The 24,308-nt window shown below is 41.5% G+C and overlaps 3 protein-coding genes across 3 annotated transcripts in view; 2 read left to right on the top strand and 1 right to left on the bottom strand.

Moving 5' to 3' along the window:
- Positions 1–78: 78 nt before the first annotated feature.
- On the bottom strand, positions 79–16,300 carry GTF2H5 (general transcription factor IIH subunit 5). Its single transcript, XM_036247856.1, has 3 exons — positions 16,255–16,300; positions 15,353–15,426; positions 79–2,852 (listed from the first exon to the last, which is right to left on the bottom strand). Exons 2-3 carry the CDS (start codon positions 15,385–15,387, stop codon positions 2,672–2,674), a joined length of 216 nt encoding a protein of 71 aa, XP_036103749.1. The 5' UTR covers positions 15,388–15,426; positions 16,255–16,300; the 3' UTR covers positions 79–2,671.
- On the top strand, positions 7,197–7,814 carry LOC118620836 (protein lin-28 homolog A). Its single transcript, XM_036247853.1, has one exon. The coding sequence runs from the start codon at positions 7,197–7,199 to the stop codon at positions 7,812–7,814; it is 618 nt and encodes a 205-aa protein (XP_036103746.1).
- Positions 16,301–16,415: 115 nt separating the features above from the next.
- The window catches only part of SERAC1 (serine active site containing 1), a 36,525-nt gene continuing 28,632 nt past the window's right edge, over positions 16,416–24,308 (top strand). Inside the window, exons 1-3 of the mRNA XM_036247848.1 lie at positions 16,416–16,515; positions 22,317–22,408; positions 23,367–23,403. Of these exons, the coding sequence (XP_036103741.1) occupies positions 22,318–22,408; positions 23,367–23,403 (128 nt within the window). The 5' untranslated portion in view covers positions 16,416–16,515; position 22,317. The remainder of the gene's footprint in view (positions 16,516–22,316; positions 22,409–23,366; positions 23,404–24,308) is intronic.

The raw sequence follows: 24,308 nt of genomic DNA, 5'->3' as shown, positions 1-24,308 counted from the left end.
TCACCCAACTATTCAATGGTAAAACAGATTCAAACACAGAATTCTGGATACCGAAATTCATGCTATTAAACACTATGCTATACTTTTTTTATTGAAACAAATGTAGGCATATCATTGCTAGAATAAAATATTCACATTTAGAAACTTTTAATAGAAATCTTCAAGGATATACAAAAGCAGACAGAACATTAATATTAACTGAACTGCAGACTTTATACAGGTTTTCTTAGATTTTCCCTAGAGTCCCTTTCCTGTTCCAGATCCCACTTGGAACAAGGCTTCACATTTAGACATCAGGTCTCCTTAGTCTCTTCTGAACTTGTGTTTCAGTCTTGCCTTGTTTTTCATGATCTTCATAGTTTTAAGAAGTACTGGCCAGATATTTTGTAGAATTCTCTTAAATCTGTGTTGGTTTGATACGTTTCTCATCAGAAGAGGCATTTTGTAGAATTTTGCAGAATTTCTCATCGGAAGAGGTATCTTATAGAATTCCCTTAAACAGTGTTGATAAAACTGAAGTGGTTATTATTTCGGAAGAAAACCACAGAGGTGAAGTAACCTTCTCATAACATCATATTGGATGTACTTGTTCTCAACATGACTTATCTCTGATGTTAACTCTGATCAACTGGCTAAGGTAGTATTTTCCAGTTTCTCCACTGTATAGTTACTTTTTCATCCAGTCCAAATCTACTTTTTGGAAGCAAATCACAGTGCAGCACATGACCACGGTAGGGAATTAAGCTCCACCTGGACTAACAATATCCACATAAGAAATTTTGAAAGACTCCAGGTGATTTTAAAGGATGAGAATCACTGATCTAAGTCAATTATTACTCTATTTCTCTTTGTCTAGGGATAGACAAGTGGGGAGATTCTGGGAAAGATTTTTCTTCCTGATAAAAAGAGTTACACCAGGGGGAAGTTTTTCCTTATTTTCTCTGCTGGTAAGTACAGCCTTCCTTTCCTGTTTGGGCTACTGCTGTGAATATAATACACTGGAGCAGCAACTACTGTATTGTGACCATGAGGCAGTAAGCCAGGAATGAAAAGCCAACATTATTAGAATGGCAGAGCAGAAATAGGTTGAACCACCTGGAATTATCTATCTCCAGACTTCTTGTTATGTTAGACAATTAAACTTCTTTATGGTTTAAATAACTCTTCACTGGTGTTCTGTGACTTGAAATTAAAAGCATTCCTATATAGGTGCTCATCCATCTTTTTAAAAACTATATCTATCCTTTACATCTAGGACGTGGTAAGTACTTAATTTTTTTTGGAATGAATAAGGACTGAATGAACTGAAGAAGCTAATATAATAACAACATAATATCAATGTAACTAATGCCAGTATATTTGCGATTAGATTCTGTACTTCCATTTCTTTTCTCTAACAAATACAATAAAGTTGTATACATTCTGCCACTGGAGAAAAATTAGTATAACCACTTGATAGTGGTAAAATTTTTTGATGTATGTTTATCAAGTTCAAATTGAGGTTTAATGATTAAATTTTTAGGACTGATTTATTAATCAAATTATCTCTAGTGTGGTTGAAGCAAACAATGGAATACCTACTGTATAACAATGAGAATGAAAAAAGTACAGTTGGCCCTTGAACAACAGGGGTGAGGAGTGGTGGTTAGGGTCATCAACCCCTGAGCAGTTGAAAATCCATACACAACTCTGGACTCCTCCAAAACTTTACTAATAGCCTACTGCTGGCTGGAAGCCTTACAGATAACATAAAGAGTTGACTAACATATTTTGTAAGTTATATGTATTGTATACTGTAGTCTTACAATCAAGTAAGTTAGAGAAAAGTAAATGTTAGGAAAATCATATGGAGACTACATTTACAGTACTTACTCAAAATAATCCACGTATAAGTGGACTTGCGCAGTTCAAACGTGTATCGTTCAAGGTCAACTTATAACATCATGCAACAGCAAAGACAACTCTTACAAATATAATGCTGAGTAATAGATGCCAGACAAGAATACATGCTGCATGATTCCACTCAAAGTTAATAAAGCAGCAAAACTATACAGTTCAAAGTCAGCGCAGTGTTTCATTCGGTGTTTCTATTGAAAGGGCTTCTGAGATGGTGGTAACTGTCTTTTTCATGATCTGGGTGCTGTTTACAGAAGTGTGTTCAGTTTGTGGAAATTCTGAGATGTGTACATTTATGATTTGTGCACTTTCTGCATGCCATACTTTATAAAAAACATCTTTTAAGTTTCTAGTTGAAACAAAACTAACCATACCACACTATAAAAACTCAAAATTACTAATAGGAACAAGAAAAATAAGTATCTAGGCTAGACTGATAAAAGTTATATTCCATATGTATTAAATTGGCATTAAAAAGGTAAGAAAACCATTTATATTTTAATAAAGGACAATGAAAGTCAAATTATAGCCAACTGTTAAATCCTTTTTTTTAAATTCTAGGGTACACATATTAAAAACAACAACAACAACAAAAAAAAACAGAGTAAGAAAATCAGTTCAGGATTGTTTTTTTCTGAACAAATGATACCCCCGTCTCTTCTGCAGCATGCTTCTCAGCAATTCTCTAAGTCTAACCTGTCACATAAGATACTAAATGGTGACAGTTTCTCCCATCTGTTACTTTTCATTCCTAAGTGGTCAATATCTAATATTTTCACTTCTGGGTAAGAGAAAAAGCGTTTTGGTCCATTAATTCACCTACTCGCTCCTGGAGGACATTAACCAACTCTGCTATTACAAAGACATGAGTGTCATCAATGTCTTGAATGATGAACTTCTTCCCTAGGGCATTTGACTCATCCAAGTACAGCAGAAACTGCTTCATGGCAGGATCACTGCAGAGACAAATACATAATGATGAGAAACCTTATTGTCAAATATACCAGAACCTGAGTGATTAGAATTTTAAGCATGTAGAATTTTTTGGTTAATTTACAAGTCCTAAACTCTCACTCCCACTGTCTTAAGTGTTGGTTTATAGATGTAGCTTCATTTTAAACTGTTAATGCAAATTTAAGAGAAAGAGGCCAATGAAAAGATTTAAAAAGAATAATCTGTCATTGACAAGTGAAAAAGTAATGCTCTGCCCCACTGGTGTGGCTCAGTGGATTGAGCATCATCCAATACACCAAGAGGTCTCCAGTTAGATTCTGGGTCAGGGCACAAGCCTGGGTTGCGGGCGTACTACTTAGGAGGAGTGCAGGAGATAGCAGATCGATGTTTCTCGTTTCTCTTTCATAGATGTTTCCCTCTCTCTCTTCCTCTAAAATTAGTAAAAACATATTTTAAAAATAATTTTTTTTAATTTAATTTTTTTTGGTATGTGCCCCTAGTGGGAACTGAACCCGGGACTCTCTGGTCTGCAGGCCGACGCTCCAACTGCTGAGCCAAACCGGCCAGGGCAGTAAAAACAAATTTTAAAAAGCCAATTAGATTTTTAAAAAAGTATGTTCAAAGCTTTATAGTTAATAGGATCTAGAACCACAGCCTTCTTAACTGATTTTATTTTATTATTATTAATCCTCACCCAAGGATATTTTCCTATTTATCTTCAGATAGAGTGGGAGAGAGGGAGAGAGAGAGAAACATCAACGTGAGAGGGACACATTGACTGGCTGCCTCCTGCACGACCCCAACCAGGGCTGGGGACAACCTGCAACCAAGGTACATGCCCTTGACCAGAAATGAACCTGCAAGTCACTGGTCCTCAGGCTGAAGCTCTAACCACTGAGAAAACTGGCCAGGGCTTCTTAACTGATGTTAAAAATGAATTTCCTTTCTTGTCCATGACCATTACATTAAAAAAGCCAATAACTTTTTACTACCTTACCGGTGACAAATTAACTTATAAAATCCGTTAAATCGTCACTTTAATAAAAGAGGTGTAGAGCTAGAGTCAGATCTGGATTCAACCTTTGGCTTTACCACTTACTTGTGTGACCTTAAAATGTAGTGAATCTCCCTTAAGAATCAGGTCACAAGAATCTTAGTATTTTCTATAAAAATCACACTCAGAGATTTCTCAAAAGGATATACTTTATACAACAGGACAAACAATTGTTTTTTGTTAGCCCTTTAAATTTCAGGTTCAAATATAATGGGGACAAATAAGGGCATTATAAACATTGCTTTCCAAACGTGATGTATCATCTTGTTACTGTCCGAGCTCAGTGCATTCTCATGACACGGATTTACTTTAGTAATTGGCTGCTATAAGAGGTATTAGAGAAAGCAAGGGTTAAGTGGTTATGAAGACTAAATACTTCTAGAACATTTCTAGTTGAAATAAATTTACATCATTTCAGTGAAGTAAAAGATAAAGAACAGAAACCAAGAAGTGTCTGGGGACTCACATCTGTGCTTTGAATCATCCTATCAATGTTTTTAAAATTTTTGCAATTTGCATATATGGGGGAGGGAGAAAATCCTCCCCTCAGTTGGTTCTTTTGGCTGGTGGAATAATCAAATCAACATGAAACAGATTAACAGTAGAAACTCAAATTGAGTATCACGCGTATGGGAACCCCACATATAAGAGCAATAGGAGACCCCACATACATGAGATTCAGAGACAGAACAGTAAAATGAGTATTTGAAATGCTTGGTGAAGGAATGAGGTAAGGGGCCTGAGGCTTCAGAGGGAGCTGATATTCACTGATTAGATGTTTGCCCTGCCCTACCCTACAGATAGGTCAGAAAAGGTTATTTCTGGTGATAATTCTATTTATGTTTTCTATTTATCATTAGATAGAGTGGGAGAGAGGGGGAGAGATAGAGAGAAACATGGATGTAACAGAGCCACATTGACTGGCATGACCCGACCACAGCTGGGAACAAACCACAACCAAGGTATGTGCCCTTGACTGGAACTGGAACTGAACCCGAGGGCCATCGCTCTAACCACTGAGTGAGGGCTCTGGTGATATTTCTTATTATGGGTAAGGCCCTAATTTACATTCTTCTAGGTAATTAAATGGGGGCGGAAGTTTCTCTTGAGTTTTCAGGGTCTTTATCTTTAGCTCAAAATATTCTACATACCCACAGAGGCTTATCTTGGGGTGACTCATTCTGAACCCCTATACATGCTATCCTGGCTACTTTAGTCATCTCTTATTACACTTGCATTACCTATTACTTACTAGTTTTCTTTAAATTGCCTTTAAATCACCTTTTAAGCTTAATTTCACCTGGTAAAAAGTCACTAGTCATTTTGATGTGTTTATTTTTTCATTTTTTTTGTTCAGATAGAGCAGGAGGGAGGGAGAGAGAGAGAGAGAGAGAGAAACATCGACGTGAAAGGTACACATCGAGTGGCTGCCATCCGCATGACCCAACCAGGGCTGGGGACAAACTGCAATCAAAGTACATGCCCTTAGCGGGAACCAAACCCAGGTCTCTCTGGATCGCAGGTCAACGCTCTAACCACTGAGCCAAACCGGCCAGGGCTTAATGTGTTTATTTTTTTCTCAAATACATTAAAAACTAATTTTTTATCTAATCCCTGCCCCCCAAAATGTGTTCTCCTACCAATCATCTTGAATACCAGTGGTATCCCGGTACCTGGGAAACACTGCTAACTGACAAATGAGATGACTTAAGAGAGTGACTGGTTAGTGGGATACGGAAATAATTAGTTCTAGTATCAATTGCCTCCATTAAAAATTTTTGAAGGAAAAAAACAAAACAAAAGGAAAACAGTCAATTTGAGACTGAATTCTCAAGCATACAGTAGTTGGTTGAAGTCCTGCAATCAGGACTAGTAAGCAGAAAAAAGTCTTTGTCCTGAAAATGTACAGGGCAGATATCAACCCACTGCTAGAAACCCTTAGTACAGCCCCTATAACATACGATTCTAAAAAGCATTACACCATGAGGGATCTGCTAGGACCATGCAGTTAGCTATAAATCAGACCATGAAGTTCATCAGTCTGCTGGATAAAGTCAGCACTGCTATCCCTTCGGAATGATAATCTTGGCTTAGTCAATGATAAACTACCTTTCTCCATAATAATTAGTTAACAGATTAATTACATAAGAAAACCTTAAAACGGTTTCTCCATAAATTGTGTACTGAGAATAGAATGTTTTAGAAAATTGTTATTGAATGTGAAATGGCTTTGTTCACTTACATTTATTTCCCTCTTATAAGCCTTTCCAAAATGTTTTCTGAATTTGGGTTTTGTCCAGCCCAAGATAAAGGTGCCTAAATTAGGGACCAGCATATTGTAGGCACTCAGTATTTGCTGCACGAGTAGGGTCTTAAGAGAAAAAAGGGCCACCACAGGGGACATTAAGTTAACCAGAATGACAGATCCTAAGTTGCCAATATGACGTATAATAGGTTTTATTGTTAAAGACACAAGACTCTAAAGATAATACTAAACTCAGAAAGTCTAACTCCAAGCCCCAGCTCAACCAATCAAAATATGCACGATGAGCCCTGGCCGGTTTGGCTCAGCGGTTAGAGCGTCCGCCTGCGGTCCAGAGAGGCCCGGGTTCGTTCCCGCTAAGGGCATGTACCTCGGTTGCAGTTTGTCCCCGGCCCTGGTTGGTCGTGCGGGTGGCAGCCACTCGATGTGTCCCTTTCACGTCGATGTTTCCCTCTCTCTCTCTTCCTCTCTCTCCCTCCCACTCTGTCTGTACAAAAAATGGAAAAATGTCCTCGGATGAGGACTAAAAAAAAAAAATGCACGATGATATAAAAATCATCGAACGACTCCATGTCTTAGGCTCGTAAAATAGGAAGACAGAGACAGTGCCACACTTATGTGGCAGGATGGCTAGATTAGAGAATATCTAAAACCCCTTGCTCATTGTAGATACTCAAATGAGGAGCAATTAAAATGCCAAGAGTATCTGGGTGTGTGGGAGGATGGAGGCAGAGAGGTTCAAATCACCTAGTTCTATTCCTAGGAACAGATTACTATTTTTGTTACTAAAACATTAACCCGTGAATATATATGGTATTATTCTAAGACTATATGCATACATTAAAAAAAAACCACACAATATCATACTTAGATTTGTGTTGGAGAGACTGTCTATACAAGGCTTAGTAACTTGGGCTCTGGAGCCAAAATACCAGTTTAAAATCCCAGTTTACCCCTTTGCCTCCGGACTTCTCTGGGGCCAGCAGCCGCCCGACCTGGGGCCCGGGGCCGCGGGCTTAGCTGACTACCATGGGCTCCGTGTCAAACCAGCAGTTTGCAGGTGGCTGCGCCAAGGCGCCGGAGGAGGCGCCGGAGGACGCGGCCCGGGCGGCAGAGGAACCGCAGCTGCTGCACGGTGCCGGCATCTGTAAATGGTTCAACGTGCGCATGGGGTTCGGCTTCCTGTCCATGACCGCCCGCGCCGGGGTCGCACTCGACCCACCGGTGGATGTCTTTGTGCACCAGAGTAAGCTGCACATGGAGGGCTTCCGGAGCCTGAAGGAGGGTGAGGCAGTGGAGTTCACCTTTAAGAAGTCTGCCAAGGGCCTGGAATCTATCCGAGTTACTGGCCCTGGTGGGGTGTTCTGTATTGGGAGTGAGAGGCGGCCAAAAGGAAAGAACATGCAGAAGCGCAGATCAAAGGGAGACAGGTGCTACAACTGTGGAGGTCTAGACCATCATGCCAAGGAATGCAAGTTGCCACCCCAGCCCAAGAAGTGCCACTTCTGCCAGAGCATCAGCCATATGGTAGCCTCGTGTCCACTGAAGGCCCAGCAGGCCCCCAGCTCACAGGGAAAGCCAGCCTACTTTCGGGATGAAGAAGAAGAGATTCATAGCCCTGCCCTGCTCCCAGATGCCCAGAATTGAGCCACAGTGGGTGGGGGGTGGGCTATCCTTTTGTGATGAGGAAATTTCAAGGAGCAGGCATCAATCGGCAGAATGGAGAAAGTGGGGACAGGGTGGGTAGGGGGCAGCTGGCACTGCCTTGTATCTCTGCCCGGGTTCCATAGCATCACCCCCTCTTCCCTCTTGGCAGGGGGGGAGGGGTGAGGCAAAGGAACTCCAACCACACTCTATCCAAATGCATGTGAAGGGTTTTGGGGGAAATCCCTCCCTACATGCTTTATTTGAATCTCCACCCCCAGAATCTCCAGCTTTTGAAAGTGGCCTGGTTAGGGATGTTGTTTTTCTTTTAAAGAAGGATATGTAATAATAATATTTCCCCTGCCAGAGTGAAAAAATTAGCATGAGACCAGATTGATGAACCCAGCCCACAAACGACTACATTCTGTGGGAGGGAATCTCAGGGGTACCGCAGGGTTTTTCCACATTTCGTCTCCTTATAACCCACTCTTGGGCTAGGGTGCTGAGAATTGTTCCAAGCAATGGGTTGTGACAATAGGCAAAAGGAATGATTGGGGAACAGCTGCAGACCTGCTGCCCCTAAACTCACTCTCACCCCATTTCTGGACCAATACAATTTTATTTATTTGGTCCCTTGGATAACTGCACCTTGGGTCCCACTTTCTCCAGGATGCCAACTGCACTAGCTGTGTGCGAATGACGTATCTTGTGCATTTTAACTTTTTTTTTCTTTCGTAATATAAGTATTCTGGTTTTGTATTTTTGTGTGTTTTAATCTAAGGCCCTTATTCCTGCACTGTGTTCTCAGGTACACAAGCAATCTCAGGGATAAATGGGCAGCAGCTCCAGGTCTGCACAGCAGGAATACTTTTTGTTGTTTTATCATCAGGGAGAACAACTATTTGGAGTGTAAAGTCTATTGAACTACCTCATTTTTGCTGGCTTGTCTGCCACAGTGTCCTCTTGAAACCCATCCACCTTCAATATTTTGTGGAAGACTGGATTTTAACGGGGTGGCCCCATTACTTGACCTTCTACTGGAAGATTGGAAATTGGTCTGAACGGGAATTGATTGTAGATAAAAGGCGCAGAGGGGAAGTCAAGATTAGGTGTGGGTTGTCTATATGTGTGTAACCAAGGATTCCTGTTCTAGACCTATAATCCCAGGGTTTGGGACTCACAGTACATACCAGATCCATCCCTCACTGATTTGGGCTTGGCCTACCATGCACAACAAAGGGGTGTGTGTGTGTGTGTGTGTGTGCACGCGTCCGTGTGTGTGTGTGTGTGTGTGTGTGTGTAAAATATGAGTTGGTAAAGATACTTTTAAGAACAAATACCTCTCTACCCATCTTGAGCTGCCCAGGGATGGATGTATGAAGCAATGACTAAATTCCTTAACCTTTAAAAATTCTTTGCTTTTCCTCCTTGGCTACTAGAGAAGCCATAAGCGATGGTTTCTTTGTGGTGCCCAGAGTCAGTGTCCTGCCCTGCTGCAGCAGTGATTAGTGTCACAGTAGCTAAAGGAGAAAAGCGAGTTTCGTTTACATGCTGTGAGATCACTGAAAAACCTACCTCACTGTGTTGAAACGGGGCAAATGCAATAGAATGCATTGGGTGATGTGTGTCTGATCCTGGGTTCTTGTCTCCCCCAATTGCTGCCCCCTCTAGTTATTGTATTTGTCTGGGCTTTGTAGGACTTCACAGTAGATGATTTGGTGATTGCTAGGTGACCTAGTTTGTGTAAATGTGTTGGTCTTTCTCCATGTTCTTTTGGGGTTTTATTGTTTACAAACTTCTTTTTGTATTGAGAAAAATAATAGCCAAAGCATCTTTGACAAAAGGTTCTGCACCAGGCAAAAAGAATCTGAAACATAAGCTTGGGTACCCCTCTTTTTAAAGTGGGGGTCTTGAACCATCCTTTCTTTTGTTTCCTCTTCCCCTATTTCCTATTTTAGACCAGATCTTCTGTCCTAGAAACTTGACATCTACACTATCTCCTATCTGCCCCCCCAAAAGCCCAATACCCACTCACACACATACATATTTAATGTGTGGAGTGTCACCCCATCTATTAAATATTTGTGAAAAAATCCTGAAGAAGCTAAGAATACTCCATCCCTTCCCAATATCCTGAGCAAGACCATTCCTTGTTATGTGATTCATGCCAAACACTTAGATGCTATATTTTAATCTCTAATCCTAGGGTAGAGAAAAGCAATGAGGGGGCCTTTCATTTTGAAAGTGGGGTTGGGAGACCAAGAAAGGGAAGATGAATGTATATCTAAATCACTCAGGAACTTTTATGCAGGTGCAAAAAACTTATGTCAAAGTAGCCACAAGATTGTTTAATAGGAGACGGACGAATGTAACTCCATGTTTACTGCTAGAAACCAAAGCTTTGTGTGAAATCTTGAATTTATGCGGTGGGTGGGAGGGAGGGTAGGAAAGCATGTACCTGTCTGTTCTTTCCCTGATTACTTCTCATTTCCAAACTGCAGGAGACTGAGCCCCCTTGGGCTTTGGTGACCTCCATCACTGGGGACTGTTCATTGGATGGTTGATTTTGCAGTGCCGGGTACTTCCACTTGCTCTCTATCATTTTTTGAAACACATGCTGACTTTTCCCCTTCCCCTTTACCCTGGGAAAATAAAATGAATGAATAAAGACTTATCATATTGAAAAAAAAAAAAAAAAAAAAAAAAAAATCCCAGTTTAGTAACTGTGTAACACTGAGCAAGCTGATTAATTTTTCTGTGCCTAAATTTCTGCATAAATAAAATGAGAATGATAACACCTGTATATCATAGGGCTGTTGTGAGAACTGATTATCACCAAGTACTTTGTATAGTATCTGGTAAACGCTTAGTGTTATTAAAGGAATCCAGCCCTGCCCTGGCCGGTTTGGCTCAGCGGTTAGAGTGTCGGCCTGCGGTCTGGAGAGACCCGGGTTCGGTTCCCGCTAAGGGCACGTACCTCGGTTGCAGTTTGTCCCCGGCCCTGGTTGGTCATGCGGGTGGCAGCCACTCGATGTGTCCCTTCACGTCGATGTGTCCCTTCACGTCGATGTTTCTGTCTCTCTCTCCCTTCTTCTCTCTCCCTCCCACTCGATCTGTACAAAAAATGGAAAAATATCCTCGGGTGAGGATAAAAAAAAAAAAGGAATCCAGCCCTTTTTATTTAACGTTGTATTACAGAATACCGTTGTCCCATATCACTTTAAATGCTTTCAAATATTTTAATAGCTATATTATTTGACTATAAAACTACATTATAATCAACCCTTTGTTTTTTAAAAAATCTTTATTGTTGAAAGTATTACAGATGTCCCTTCTTTTTTCACCCACTGACACCATCCTCCCCACTCCTACCTCCCTGCCTTCACCAAACTGTTGCCTATGTCCATTGGTTATGCATATATGCATATAAGTTCTTTGGTTTATCTCCTCCACCCCCCTTTCCTCTGAAGTTTATTAGTCTGTTCCCTACTTCCATGTCTCTGGATCTGTTTTGTTCGTCAACTTATTCTGTTCATTAGATTCCACAAATAAGTGAGATCACATGATACTTATCTTTCTCAGACTGGTTTATTTCGCTCAGCATAATACTCTCCCAAGTCCCTCCATGTCATCTCAAAGGGTACCACTTTATGTTTTAACAGCACATTCAACTACCTACATTTTTATCTGTAGTTCTGATCAGATTAGTTAGTTAGTTAGTTAGGATAAACTTCTAGAAATAAAATTACTGTGGGATTTAGGCTGAGATTACACTCCTTGACTCAATTCTGTTAACAAAAGTCAGTAAACAAATATTTACTAAGCACCTTCCATATACATCTCAGGCAGTGTTTTGAGTTCCCCAGGAAACCTTAGTGACTATGGCTCTGCAAAATAGCAAAGGTTCACAAGATATATAAATGCTGTGAAACAACAGAACAGTTAGACTGGATTTTGCCTTAGTTCTTACTTGCTTCTCATATATAATACAGGATTAAAAGCCAAACCTATAAGGATAGGTCTGGTCTAACAATGCCCATCACTCCAGATTCTTTGCTATTGTACTCTCAACTGGTTGGAATTATGCACCTCTGCAACCAATCTTCCTCGCTGAAGCACCTGCCAAACCAAGTGTGGTAACTGCCACACCCGAGGTCTGCTCTAGCACCTGAAACTGGACACAGCCATTTTGTTGGGTATATGCTGCTTGCTTCGATATTCCTGTGGTTAGCTAGATTTTGGTGTAAGGCTAGCCGTTGATAGTGGTGGATCAACAAAAAAAATGTTTTCACCAGCCTCATTTTTGACAAAAATCACAAATTTAACTTTAGCTTTTGGTATTTGATAAGCCTTGGGAGGAATGAACCTTATATTCATGTATGTTAATTTTTCAATTCACTGGCAGTTGGGCCTAAATGGCTACTGTTCACTTTTGGTTTGCTTTTTACTGTAGACTCAAAATCAATTAAAAGGAATGAACAAACGTGGAATTTAAATCTTGCAGTAAGTTAAGCCATTCTAGGACAGGTGTCACATTAACGCTCCCTTCCTGAACTAGGCCTGTCTATGTCTGAGAAGTATTCTGCTGGCTGCCTGGACTGAATACACGGAACAGCACCACTTATCCTACTATATGACTTGTATGCTGATGTGACTAGAATTTGGAGAGGAAATCACTGAGACAATGGAAGTAGTTTTAGGAGATCCTTCAGAGGTTTACCTATAAACTTCAGAACGATCGAATTCAGTACTCAAACACACCTCAGTGCTTCACACAATCTATCGATAGTATGAGATAATAAACTTATGCTAATACTGTATTACAAACAATATTCTCTTTGGCATCAGATACAGGCTTGAGGATTTTTCCAGTTACCACTATCACATGTGCACCTGATTGTGAAAGAGGACTCACTGGCCCTACCCATGACCTTCATGAATCTGTTATTTCTTTTTTTTTGAATATTATTTCTTAGCTCTGGAATCTTTTTGAAAGACTTATCTTTGGGAAGACAGTTACCCTTTTAAAAAATAGTGCAGGCCACACTTTAGAATTCACCTTGAAGGAGAAAATCATTTGCAAGGACAGTAGCCATCTACAAAATAAAATTTAAGTAGTCCTGATGCAAAACAATCCTGCATTGAGAAAGTGATTATCAAATTTAAGTTGATTAGCCCTAGCTGGTTTGGGTCAGCGGTTAGAGCGTCGGTCTGCGGTCCCGAGAGACCCGGGTTCGGTTCCCGCTAAGGGCATGTATCTCGGTTGCAGTTTGTCCCCAGCTCTGCTTGGGTCATGCAGATGGCAGCCACTCGATGCGTCCCTTTCACATTGATGTTTCTCTCTCTCTCTCCCTCCCACTCTATCTGAATAAAAAATGGAAAAATGTCCTTGGATGAGGATAAAAAAAAAAATTAAAAAAAAAAAAATTAAGTTGATTAAGTGCTTCTCAAACTTTAAATGCATTTTAACAAGATCCTCTGTATGCACAATTCTGATTTAGTATATCTGGGGTGAGGTCTGAGATTTTGTATTCCTAATAAGCTCCAGATGCTGCTAGTATGGGGATTACAAGAGAAAAGTGATAGAGGTCCATTAGAGCCCAGGCTGAATTCAGAACCTTCAATTGGCTTTCTTGCCCCCCCCCACCCCGTCCCTTTTGGACCATAGTTTGTGATAGTGAAGACTTATGCAGACCCTAAAAATCTGTAGTAGACAGATAGACATGAGCAGAGCAAGGAAAATGGGCCAGGTACAGGTCACCAGGGCGGAAGGCCCTGGATGCCTAACAATGGGCAAAATTGAGAAAACAAGGACCTCAACCTCAGGGGTAACCTTTCCTCTACTAGCATGTGCTGGTCATGCAGTTTAGAGGCCCTGACATTTCATATCGCTGGCCATGTAGCTAGGACCCTCCCCTGGCATGTTGCTAGTCATGTGGCAGACCCCTTGAGGGGAGGAACAAGGGGCTGATCAGTGGCCTCAGGCAACTCCCATTCCCTTAAGCATTAATCCCTAGGGATAACATCTAGGTTTCAGTTGTTTGTCAGCTCCAGGTCCAGAAAAGCAGCAAAACTAGACAGGCAAGGCCATGGCTGACATCAGGACCAGCTGTACTGACAAATGATCCTCTGCCCTGGCACTGGCCAACCGGTGGAGACTATGACCCTGAAAGGACACACCTGGAAAACTGATGAATACTCTATTTAGATCCTCCCCTGGGACCTCCTCTAAAATCCCTGCCCTTAAAAGTCCTTAGGGAGGACCCAGCACACTCCCCTAAAAGCACCTCTCCTGTCCCCCTTCTCTCGCCCCCCAAGGTGCATTATCTTTACCCTTCTCTCTCCTAAGCTCCAAGGGCTCCCTTTCTTTTGCCTCTGGGATTTGTTTCCTGAGCCTATTTCTTCTACCACTCAGTTCTTCTTCTGTGATTTTAAAATATGTTTTTATCGTTTTTTGGAGAGAGAGGAAGGGAGAGATAGAAAAACTGACGTGAGAGAGAAACATCAATTGGCTGACTCATGCACACCCCCCAAATGGGGATCAAGCCTGCAACCTGGGCATGTGCCCCGACCGGGAATCATACTGGGCTCTCAGTCCATGGGACGACACTCACTCCAGTGAGCCACACCAGCCAGGCTACTTCTATGGCTTTATAAACATTCTCTTATAGTTTGATTCTTGACTCTGAATTATTTCTTAGCCAGAACTCAAATACTGAGGTTGCTGAACCAAGATCCCATCTGACTCCACAAGTATAACACCTGGTGCCTTTCTTGCCGCCGACAATAATTCTAGTCAATCCCTGATGGTTTTATTTAAGTAAAAAATTTTTTTCTTTATTGATTTTGAGAGAGAGAGGAAGGGAGAGAGAGAAAGAGATAGTAACATCGATGAGAGAGACCCGGGTTCGGTTTCCGCTAAGGGCACGTACTTCGGTTGCAGTTTGTCCCTGGCCCTGGTCGGTTTTGCGGGTGGCAGCCACTCGATGTGTCCCTTTCACGTCGATGTTTCTCTCTCTCTCTCTCTTCCTCTCTCTCCCTCCCACTCTATCTGTACAAAAAATGGAAAGGTGTCCTCAGGTGAGGATAAAAAAAAATAAAAAAATAAAAAAGAAAGGTCGATGAGAGAGAACATTGACTGGCCCCCCTCCTGTATGCCCCCCACTGGGGATTAGGCCCACAACCTGGGCATGTGCCCTGACCGGAGATCGAACAGGCGACCTCTTGGTGTGTGGGTCGATGCTCAACCACTAAGACACACCAGCTGGGCTCCCTGACAGTTTTAGAACACCAGCATTGTTCCTCTCAAGAGGGCTAATCTAATAAATATGCTGCCTTTGACCAAAACTTGGTGGAAATAATGTCAATTACATCAGTTCAATACAGACACTGAAATCTGGCACCAAGAAGAAATTTAGAAACAAGTCTGTCCTACTTGTTACCTAAGTAAGAAAGATGAAGTCACAGAAGCTGAAAAACTTGATTCATTCCTACCTTAAAACAAACAAAAAGAATTTAAAAAAATTATCAAAACTACTAACCATTCTATAAGCACTCCTTTCAAGACGTTGACCATCTTTTCCTCAGTCAGAAGATGCAGATGACCTTAAAAATGCTAATAAAAGGAATAAGGTGACATGAAATTAAAAAGCATCAACATTAATACACCTTGGAGATTTACCTCTGAAATGAGGCAGAATATGAAATAAGAGTAAATATCTAAGCCTGTGAGAGACATAGCACGAACATTAAGAAAACATACAGATATTCTGATCTTTTAAAAACATCACAATGAGTCTACTGGAATATTAATGTATAAACCTTACTTGCAAACAAATTCTACCCAGTCAGTCCTAATGAAAGCAGGAGGCTTAACTACACTACCGTGTGTCCAACCCAGTTTTTAAACATTAGTCGAAAGATTTATCGTTCCATCCAAGGGTATGATAAAAAAGATCCCGGGAGGCAGGCATCACAGAATGGTTGCTCTAAAGGGAGCCTTAAAAATTATATATTGAGTCCTATCATCTCGTTTTGCGGATGAGCTAGAGCCTTGGAAGAGATTAAGCAACAGCTCCCGCCCTTCCCAAAAGGGTACAAGCCAGGTCTCCAGACTTGTGTTCATTCACCAAATGCCGTTCCCTAAGGACCTACATTAAAAGGGAAAAACAACCCAGTGCCCGCTACCTAACCCTTAAACAAACTCCTACACCTGGGCGCGTGGCAACGGCCCCTCCCGGGAAATTCACGGTTCAATCACGGCGGGCTAGCCGCCGGCCTCGTCGGAGAGGGCCCGGAGAGGGTGCGGGACCCCACCATGTACCCCCGCACCCGGACGGCAGGGTTCTGGGTCTCTTCGCCCCCTCCTCTCTTTCTCCGGGACCCCTCCATCTTCCACGCACCCCACTTTCCCCTCTCGCTCCGGGAAGCACACGCCACATACCTCCGCCCCCAGGCCCACCAGCTCCAAGCGTCGCCGTCAGAGTACGCAGCGCCAGTTGCGTCATCGCGTCGGCGACCCCATTATGGATGGAGGCGGGGACGGGAGGAGCGAGGGGGCGGGGCAGGGAGCGCTGGGGGCGGGGTTACGTGCCGCCCGCCGTGGGGTGGAGGGCGCGGGCTCCGCGCAGTCGGAAAGGGGGTCTCCTTCCTGATCCGATCCTCGGTGAGATCCTGCGGGCCGGCCAAGTCCATGTGCCGGCAGGTAGGACGGGGCGCCCGGGCTCCTGGGGGCGGGCGAGGGCGTCAGTGAAGCCGGGCAAAGCGGACTACTGGGCGGGTGGCGCCGGAGCTCGGCTGGGGAGCGGCCGGGGCGCCCCCGCGTGGACGGGCGGCCCTCGACTGACCCGCTGACCCTGTGCCGGGCGTGAGGGCCTCTCTCGCAGCCGTGGCAGCCCACTCTTTCCCGGTCGGCGCCCTTCTCTGCTTCCTCTCCGAGCCCCGACGAGCACGGCGGGTGCCATCAGCGCGGGCGCATCCGGGAGTGACGAAATGCTGGTAACCGGGAGGACGAAACAGTCTCCATTCAAACTGGAACCTTCCAGACCTCACATTCCAGCTCTGACCCGGGAGGTTGAATACATCCAACCAGCTGATCGGTCTCTAAACCCAGGACCGGTCATTTTAATCCGAGAGACCCCAGAAGGTTCTAAAAGTAATCTCTTCTCTAGACTCTGGTCTGTATTATAACAGAGTCTTCTCTTCTTTTTTAACCAGTGAGATATGAGGTTCATGCTTTCTGTTCCTTAGGTTAAATTGTACTTCCCCAGTTGAGCTCATGCTGTATTTTACTTCGTGTATTTAAATGATTTATGAACCCAGCCCTTCATTTAATTCCCTTTTCCTGTTCCTCAACTCCTTTCCCTCCCGTTGGTTTCCATCACTGTTGTGGGCGCCCGCGCTCTCTCTTTAATCTGCTTCTAAGTATAGTCCTTCTCAAGTACCTTTTCTTTGCTTTTTTTGTTCTTGCATGCATTCTCTTTCTTGGCCATCTCTGCAGTTCCATCACATTGAACCTCCCGCCACTCTTGTGCTCCAGGTGCTGTCCTGAGGCCTGCACATTAATGACCTGTCAGTACCCTAAAGGCCTCCTCTAAAACTGGACTGGTTCTCATCTTTCATCCTCACTTCAAACCTGCTTCTCTTCCAGTTTCTCGGAATCATCCGGATTTAAAAACCTCCATTCAGTTATTCATTAAACATTTTTGTGCACCAAATATATGCTAGACATTAGTCTAGATGCTGGGTTTGCAATGGTAAACAGACAACTAATTACAGTGAAGGCAGAGAGACACTGAAATCAGTTAAGAAAGTTTCAAGTGGTGGTGGTGTGCTAGTGTGATCAGAAGAGCTACTTTGGTTAGATGGTGTCAGAAATGGCCTTCAGAGTCCCTAGATTAAATAATCTAAATAAATAATGGACAGCTGTAAGGGGAAGTTGACAAATGCAAAGTCCTAGACGAAAAAAATTTAAAAGGCTCTCTCAGGTACTGGTAGATTGTGCAGACAGAAATTAGTAAGGCTATAGAAACGTTTAACACAATGAAAAGCCTGATATAATGGATATACTAAATTCTAGCCACAATGCCAAAGAATCTATGCCATATAGCACAACAAAAAGATTAGAAATTTTATACGTTTGGAAACTAAAAACAATCCTAAACAATCTATGGATTTAGAGGAAATCACAGTGGAAAAATCATGATTTGTGAAATTTAGGTGAAGCAAAACTTAGATGGGAATTTATAGTTGTAAGTTAATTTATGGAAGAGCAAAAAATGCTATATTAGTTTATCGTTATTGAAAAAGTTAGGAAAAGGACAGGGTGAACCTAAAGAACAAAAATGGAAAACAAAACAAAACAAAGTAGAGATCACAGGCAAAGCAAATAGATGATAAAAAAAATAATAATACATTTTTCTACTAGTAAACTTCTAGGACAGCAAAAGTAAAAAAAAAGAGGCACAAACAAACAGTGCTATAAAAAAAAAAAGTACACAATCTTAGGGATTAAAAATCATAGCCCTGCTGGTATGGCTTAGTGGTTGAGCATCGACCCATGCACCATGAGGTCGTTGGTTCAATTCTCCATCAGGGCATATGCCCAGCTTGTGGGCCAAATCCCCAGTGGGGGGCATGCAGGAGGCAGCCAGTTGATGTTCTCTCTCATTGATGTTTCTATCTCTCCCTCTCCCTCTCAGATCAATAAAAATAAATAAAAATAGGAGCCCTGGCCAGTGTTGCTCAGTGGTTAGAGTGTCAGCAGGTTCAATTCCCAGTCAAGGGCACGAACCTGGGTTTCAGGTTCGATCCCCAGCCCAGTTGGGGCGCATGCATTTGGGGCGTATTCAGGAAGGAGGTAACTAATTGATCCCCCTACTCTCTCTACCCCTTACCACCTTCCCCCTTTCCTCCCTCACTTCCATTCTCTCTAAAAATCAATGGAAAAAATATCTTTGGGTGAGGATTAACAACATAGGAATAGTATGTACAACTTTATGGTAATCATTTTGAAAACTTAAATGCCCATTTTCTTGAAAAACAGATGTTATCAAAACTAATTCAAGAAGAAAGAAAATCTGAATAAACTAGTAATTATAGAAATAATGATTCTAAAAAAGAGGCACATTATCAACCGAATCCAATGTGTGGACCTTGTTTAGATCCTGATTCCAACAAACCAATAGTGCAAAACAGGTTTATGAAATAATTGAAACATTCATTAGATAATTGGTGATATTATGTAATTATTTATTCTTTTGGACATAGTGGTGGTTTTTTTTTTTTATCCTCACTTGAGGATATTTTTCCATTTATCATCAGATAGAGTGGGAGGAAGGGAGAGATGGGGGAGAGAGAAAAACACCAGTGTGAGAGAGACACATCGACTGGTTGCCTCCTGCATGACCCGACCAGGGCCGGGGACGAACTGCAACTGAGGTACGTGCCCGTGACTGGAATGGGATCCGGGACTCATTGGTCTGAAGGCCGACACTCTAACCACTGAGCAAAACTGGCTAGGGTGGTGGTGAATTTTTTTTAGGCGATATACTAAAGCATTTACAGTTGAATGATATGACATTATGGATTTGCTTCAGAATAATGGAGTGTGGTGGTGGTGGAAAGTGAATATGGGTCATGATATAGATCTCACTGTTCAATACGATAACCACTAATCATATGTGGCTATTTAGGTTAAAGTTAATTAAAACTAAATAAGATAAAACTTTTTAACCCCTAAATCACACTAGCACATTTTTGTACTAGTGGTGCAGATACAGGAAATGTCTCTCACGTAGAAGTCCAGTTGGATCAAGCAGGTATAGAAGAAACAAGATTGGCATGTGTTGAAATTTTTGAAGCAGATTGATGGGGTTCATTTTATTATTCTGTCTGCATTTGTATGCATTTGAGATTTTTTCCTGAAAGGAAGAAACAAAAACATACATGACTTTAGTGAAGAAAATTACAAATGATCTAAAATATGACTTGGCAATATACTTTTCATGAATGGTTGGACTCCATATAATATCAGTTCTCCCCAAGTGAATCTGTGAATTCAGTTCAGTTTCAATAAAAACCCCAGTAGCTGAGATAATCCTGAAAAGAATGGGGGTGAGGAGTGCTCACTCTAAAAGCTGTCAAGGCTTGTTTTAAAGGTAGAGGAATTAAAAACATGTTATAGCATTGAGGCAGGGTTAGACAAATTGACCAGTGGAATGAAATTGTCCATAAATAGACTAGAAGTAACTCCTCATAAACCAAGATCTTAACTAGCTAGTAATAAATGGTTTGGGGATATTTATTTTCAATGGTATGATGATTTGACTTTAGACATTCTGGATTTTAGGTGTTTGTGGTGCTTCAAAGTGGAAATGTGCATTAGGCAGCTGGATATGTGTGTCTGAAGCTTAGCAGAGAGACCTGGGTTAGTTACAGAGATTTGGAAATCATAAACTTAGCGGTGTCTGTGATTGTGAGGAAAACAGTGAAATTACTCAGCCCGAGAGTGTAGCATGAGAAAGAGGAACACGGGTGGAACCCACCTGAACACTAATATTTAAGGGCCAGATGGCAGCAGCTGAGCCAGCTGTAAGCTCAGTAAGGGCAAGGAGCTGCTGCTCCGCCTTCTTCACAGCTCAAGTTTCTGCCCCTGGTATGTGGAATGAATAATGGGATGGATTAGCCAGAAATGTGAGAGTGAAATTAGAAGACAGCATAGTAGCTAGAGGAGGCGAGAAGGAGAGAGTCATATGCTTCAGACAAAGCAAGATGACTGAAAAGTGGATTTAACAACAAAGATGTCACTGGTGACTTCTGGGAGTGCTGTTTCAGTTTTGGGAAGAAGACACGTTGGAGAAAGACTCTTACAAAGGGAAGTGAGAGAAGAGGCAGTGGCTGGAGGGTACTTGGATCCACGGAGGTTTTTTTTATTTCCAGTTGTTTTTGTGTTTTGATGGGGACACATTGGGCATCCAGTATTTAGGGGGACAAGTGTGTGAAGATTGAGAAGAGAAAAGTAGACAGATAATGAGTCAAGGTTCCGATGAAAGTGAAAAGATTGAGATCTAGAATACAGACCTTTAAAACAGTGACCTTTACAAGTTTACCTGTTGCTTAAACTAGTTTTTTAAAGTCATTAGTTGATGTACTGGAATCAAAAGAAAATGTTTTAAAGCTTTTTATTCTGTGTTATCTCTCACAGGTAACGTGTATGTCAAGTCATTTCCCACTAATCTCTATAAAGCTGCTAGGTTTTTATGTGTTGAACCAAAGTACCATTTTCCACGTGAATCCCCCAAGAGAAAGAAAAAAACTGTCTCATTCAAAGATAATTTGATGTGATTCTAGAATATTGAGTTGTTCTAGAAACCGTTGCATCGTGTTTAGATCATCTTTACTTAGTGAAGTGGTGGAGCAACATTTCTCCTTTGATAGGGCGTCAACAATGGACAAGTGTCAAAGATTTTAAACAGTGTTGGGGACCATCCTGAAGGAGCTGGGGAAAAGCCAAATGCTTCCATGGGTCCTAAGTAGATCTTTAACTCAGAGTTGCTTTTCATTTCTGTAGGGCCTTCAGCCATCGAAGATAAATATGAGTATCTACATACACGCACACACACACACACACACACACACATATATATATATATATATATATATATATATATTTTTAAAAACATTAAAATTAAAAATTTTTCTGTATTGATATTCCTTTTTTTTTTTATCCTCACCTGAGGACATTTTCCCATTTTTTTGTTCAGGTAGAGTGGGAGGGAGAGAGAGGAAGAGAGAGAGAGAGAGAGAAACATAGATGTGAAAGGAACACATCGAGTGGCTGCCACCCGCACGACCGACCAGGGCCGGGGACAAACTGCAACCGAGGTACATGCCCTTAGCGGGAACCGAACCCGGGTCTCTCAGGACCGCAGGCCGACGCTCTCACCGCTGAGCCAAACCGGCCAGGGCTATATTGATGTTCTTTTTAAAATTATTATTATTATTATTGAGAGAGAAATATTGATGTGAGAGAGAAACATCAATTGCCTCCCATATTATTATTATTATTTTTGAGAGAGGGAAATATTGATGTGAGAGAGAAACATCAATTGCCTCCCATATGTGCCCCTACCTAGCTATGTGCCCTGACTGGGAATCTCACCTGCAACCTTTTGGTGCATGGGATGATGCTCCAACCAGGTGAACCACTCAGCCAGGGCAAATTTCTATATTGATATTCTGATTAATAACCTGTGTTTTCCAGTTTCCTACTAATCATTGTGCATAATTGGACACAGTTTGAAGAATAACCAAAGTACTAGCAAAAGATTCTAATAAGTTTTTAAGGGAGAAATATATATTTTTTTAATTAAAAGTTTTTTTCCTGGTCTTGGAAAATCTAACTCTGTGGACAATCCACTGTGACTATGACATGTTCTTAGGATTAAAAGAAATGTTTTTAATTAGATGTGAAACTAAATTTGTTATAATTGTTCTGATACACAGAATGTCCCTGGCTGCTTATTGTGTCATCTGTTGTAGAAGAATAGGAACCTCAACTCCTCCTCCAAAAAGCAACACATACTGGAAAGATATCCGTGAGTACAGTTTCAACAGTAATATTTTCTTACAGAAACAGTAACCTGTTTCCAGGGTGGTCCACAAAAACTTATCTAACCCATGATAAATCTGAGATTTGTTTATGTCTTTTTTTTTTAAAATATTTTTTCTTTATTGATTTCTTTAGAGTGAGAGGGAAGGGGGGGAGGGGGGAAGAGAGAGAGAGAGAGAGAGAGAAAGAAAGAGAAAGAGAGAAAGAAAGAAACATCAATGTGATAGAGACTTGCTGCCTCCCACACAACCCTGACCAGGGCTGGGGACTGAACTGCAACCTTGGTATGTGCCTTGTACCAGAATTGAACCCACGACTCTTTGGCCTGTGGTCCAATGCTTTAACTGAGCCAAACTGGCCAGGGCTAGGTTTTTTGTAAAAATATTGAAAGAAATGTTTTCCAAGTTCTGAACAGAGAAATTACAAGTCAACTTGTAGAATGTAACATGTATTTAAAAGGGGGCTATCCACATGCTTAACCACCAATTGTAACATAATTACCATGGAAGGAGTCCTTTTGTACCCCCAATAGACAAACACAATCCCTCAACATAGTCTTAGTAGTGGTTGGGAGAATTATCCCTATTCCTTCATTTAATTGGTCGTGAACTAGAAGGAGTCAGAAGGGAGGTTAGCTCCCTGCATTCAGTGGACACGCTGTGGGCCTGGCAGTACCAGCAGCACAGTGGGAACTAGAGCCTCTGCTGATTGGGCAGGGATGGCAGAAGTGGTGGGAGAAGGGGAGAAGGAGTGTGAGATACAGGTTATGTCTTTGTACCCAGTGCTTATTGGTTCATTTGTTTGTATCTGTGGATAGTAAACCTTGTGTTGATAGAAATTGATTATATTAATGGAAAAATATCAACAACTTCTTATCTAAATATGCCTATTTCTTGTCACGTTTTTAAAATGAAATGAAACACTTTGACTTTTTTTCTTTACAGGAAATATAATAAAGTTTACTGGATCACTTATTTTAGGGTAAGTGTCAACAGTGAGATTGGCTTCATTATTCTATTATTTGAAATCTCAATGGAAGTGATTTACAGGTAGCGTGGGGGAGTGAGAAGGGTGTAGATTTTGGAATTAGGTGGACTCATCACTGGTTAATCACTGGTTCTATCATTTCAGTGTCGTATCGCTCCGGTTACTTTACCTTCTGATGTTGGTTTCTCTTGGTCCAATGTACAATTGGATTCTGCCCACCTGGCACTTGGCACGCACAAGCAGGACTCACTAGGCAGCTTTCACACACCTACAATCACATCTTGTCTCGGGTTCTAAAGTGGGTGAATGTAAAAATCGACTACAGTCAAAATTATTCTTGAAAATCCTGTAAATCACCATAAAGCTCTCATGAAGGGAAAATGAGGCTGACTGAGAAGAGGAATAGATTGACATCTCCCATCTCATGCTATTTCAGACTCTTGCTTAGTGAATGGAGTAACTCTCTGTCTGAACATTATATTTTCATTCTCTTTTCTTTCCCTTTTTTTGGGGGGGCGGGGGGATGTATGTTAAATGCATACCAAATACTGCTCTAGAGTTTTTGTTAATATTCCTTTTTACAAGTATAAGTACAAAATCAGCTCTTAGGTGCTAAAATGATAAAGGAGATATATTTGACATTTTATCCAAATACATACATTTCTTTATGATACTGTAAGGTCAGGCAAACCATATTTAGATGATTTTTCCCTTGGACTTATTCCCGGCCAAAGATAAATGAGTACTCATTTTTGTAATGCAGTTTCTTTGTTATAGAGTGGAAATTAATCACATGATTTTCAGTAAAGGATTTTGTCTTTCATAGAAAGCAGGATAAAAATACTGAATACATTGGCTGGTTTTGGCTGCTCAGATAGATCTCCGAGAGAGAAGAGGAC

The sequence above is a fragment of the Molossus molossus genome, unplaced genomic scaffold (assembly GCF_014108415.1).
Source record: "Molossus molossus isolate mMolMol1 unplaced genomic scaffold, mMolMol1.p scaffold_m16_p_8, whole genome shotgun sequence".
Lineage (NCBI taxonomy): Eukaryota > Metazoa > Chordata > Mammalia > Chiroptera > Molossidae > Molossus > Molossus molossus.
Note: the sequence above shows the minus strand (reverse complement) of the source record. Positions and strands in the feature narration are given on the sequence as shown.

Bases quoted from the DNA above. Each gene is read 5' to 3' on its own strand.
- LOC118620836 (XM_036247853.1), top strand. From the start codon at position 7,197: ATGGGCTCCGTGTCAAACCAGCAGTTTGCAGGTGGCTGCGCCAAGGCG.
- GTF2H5 (XM_036247856.1), bottom strand. From the start codon at position 15,387: ATGGTCAACGTCTTGAAAGGAGTGCTTATAGAATG. The intron at 2,853-15,352 runs GTTAGTAGTTTT...TTGTCTCTGCAG, and splicing joins AAAGGAGTGCTTATAGAATG to TGATCCTGCCATGAAGCAGT.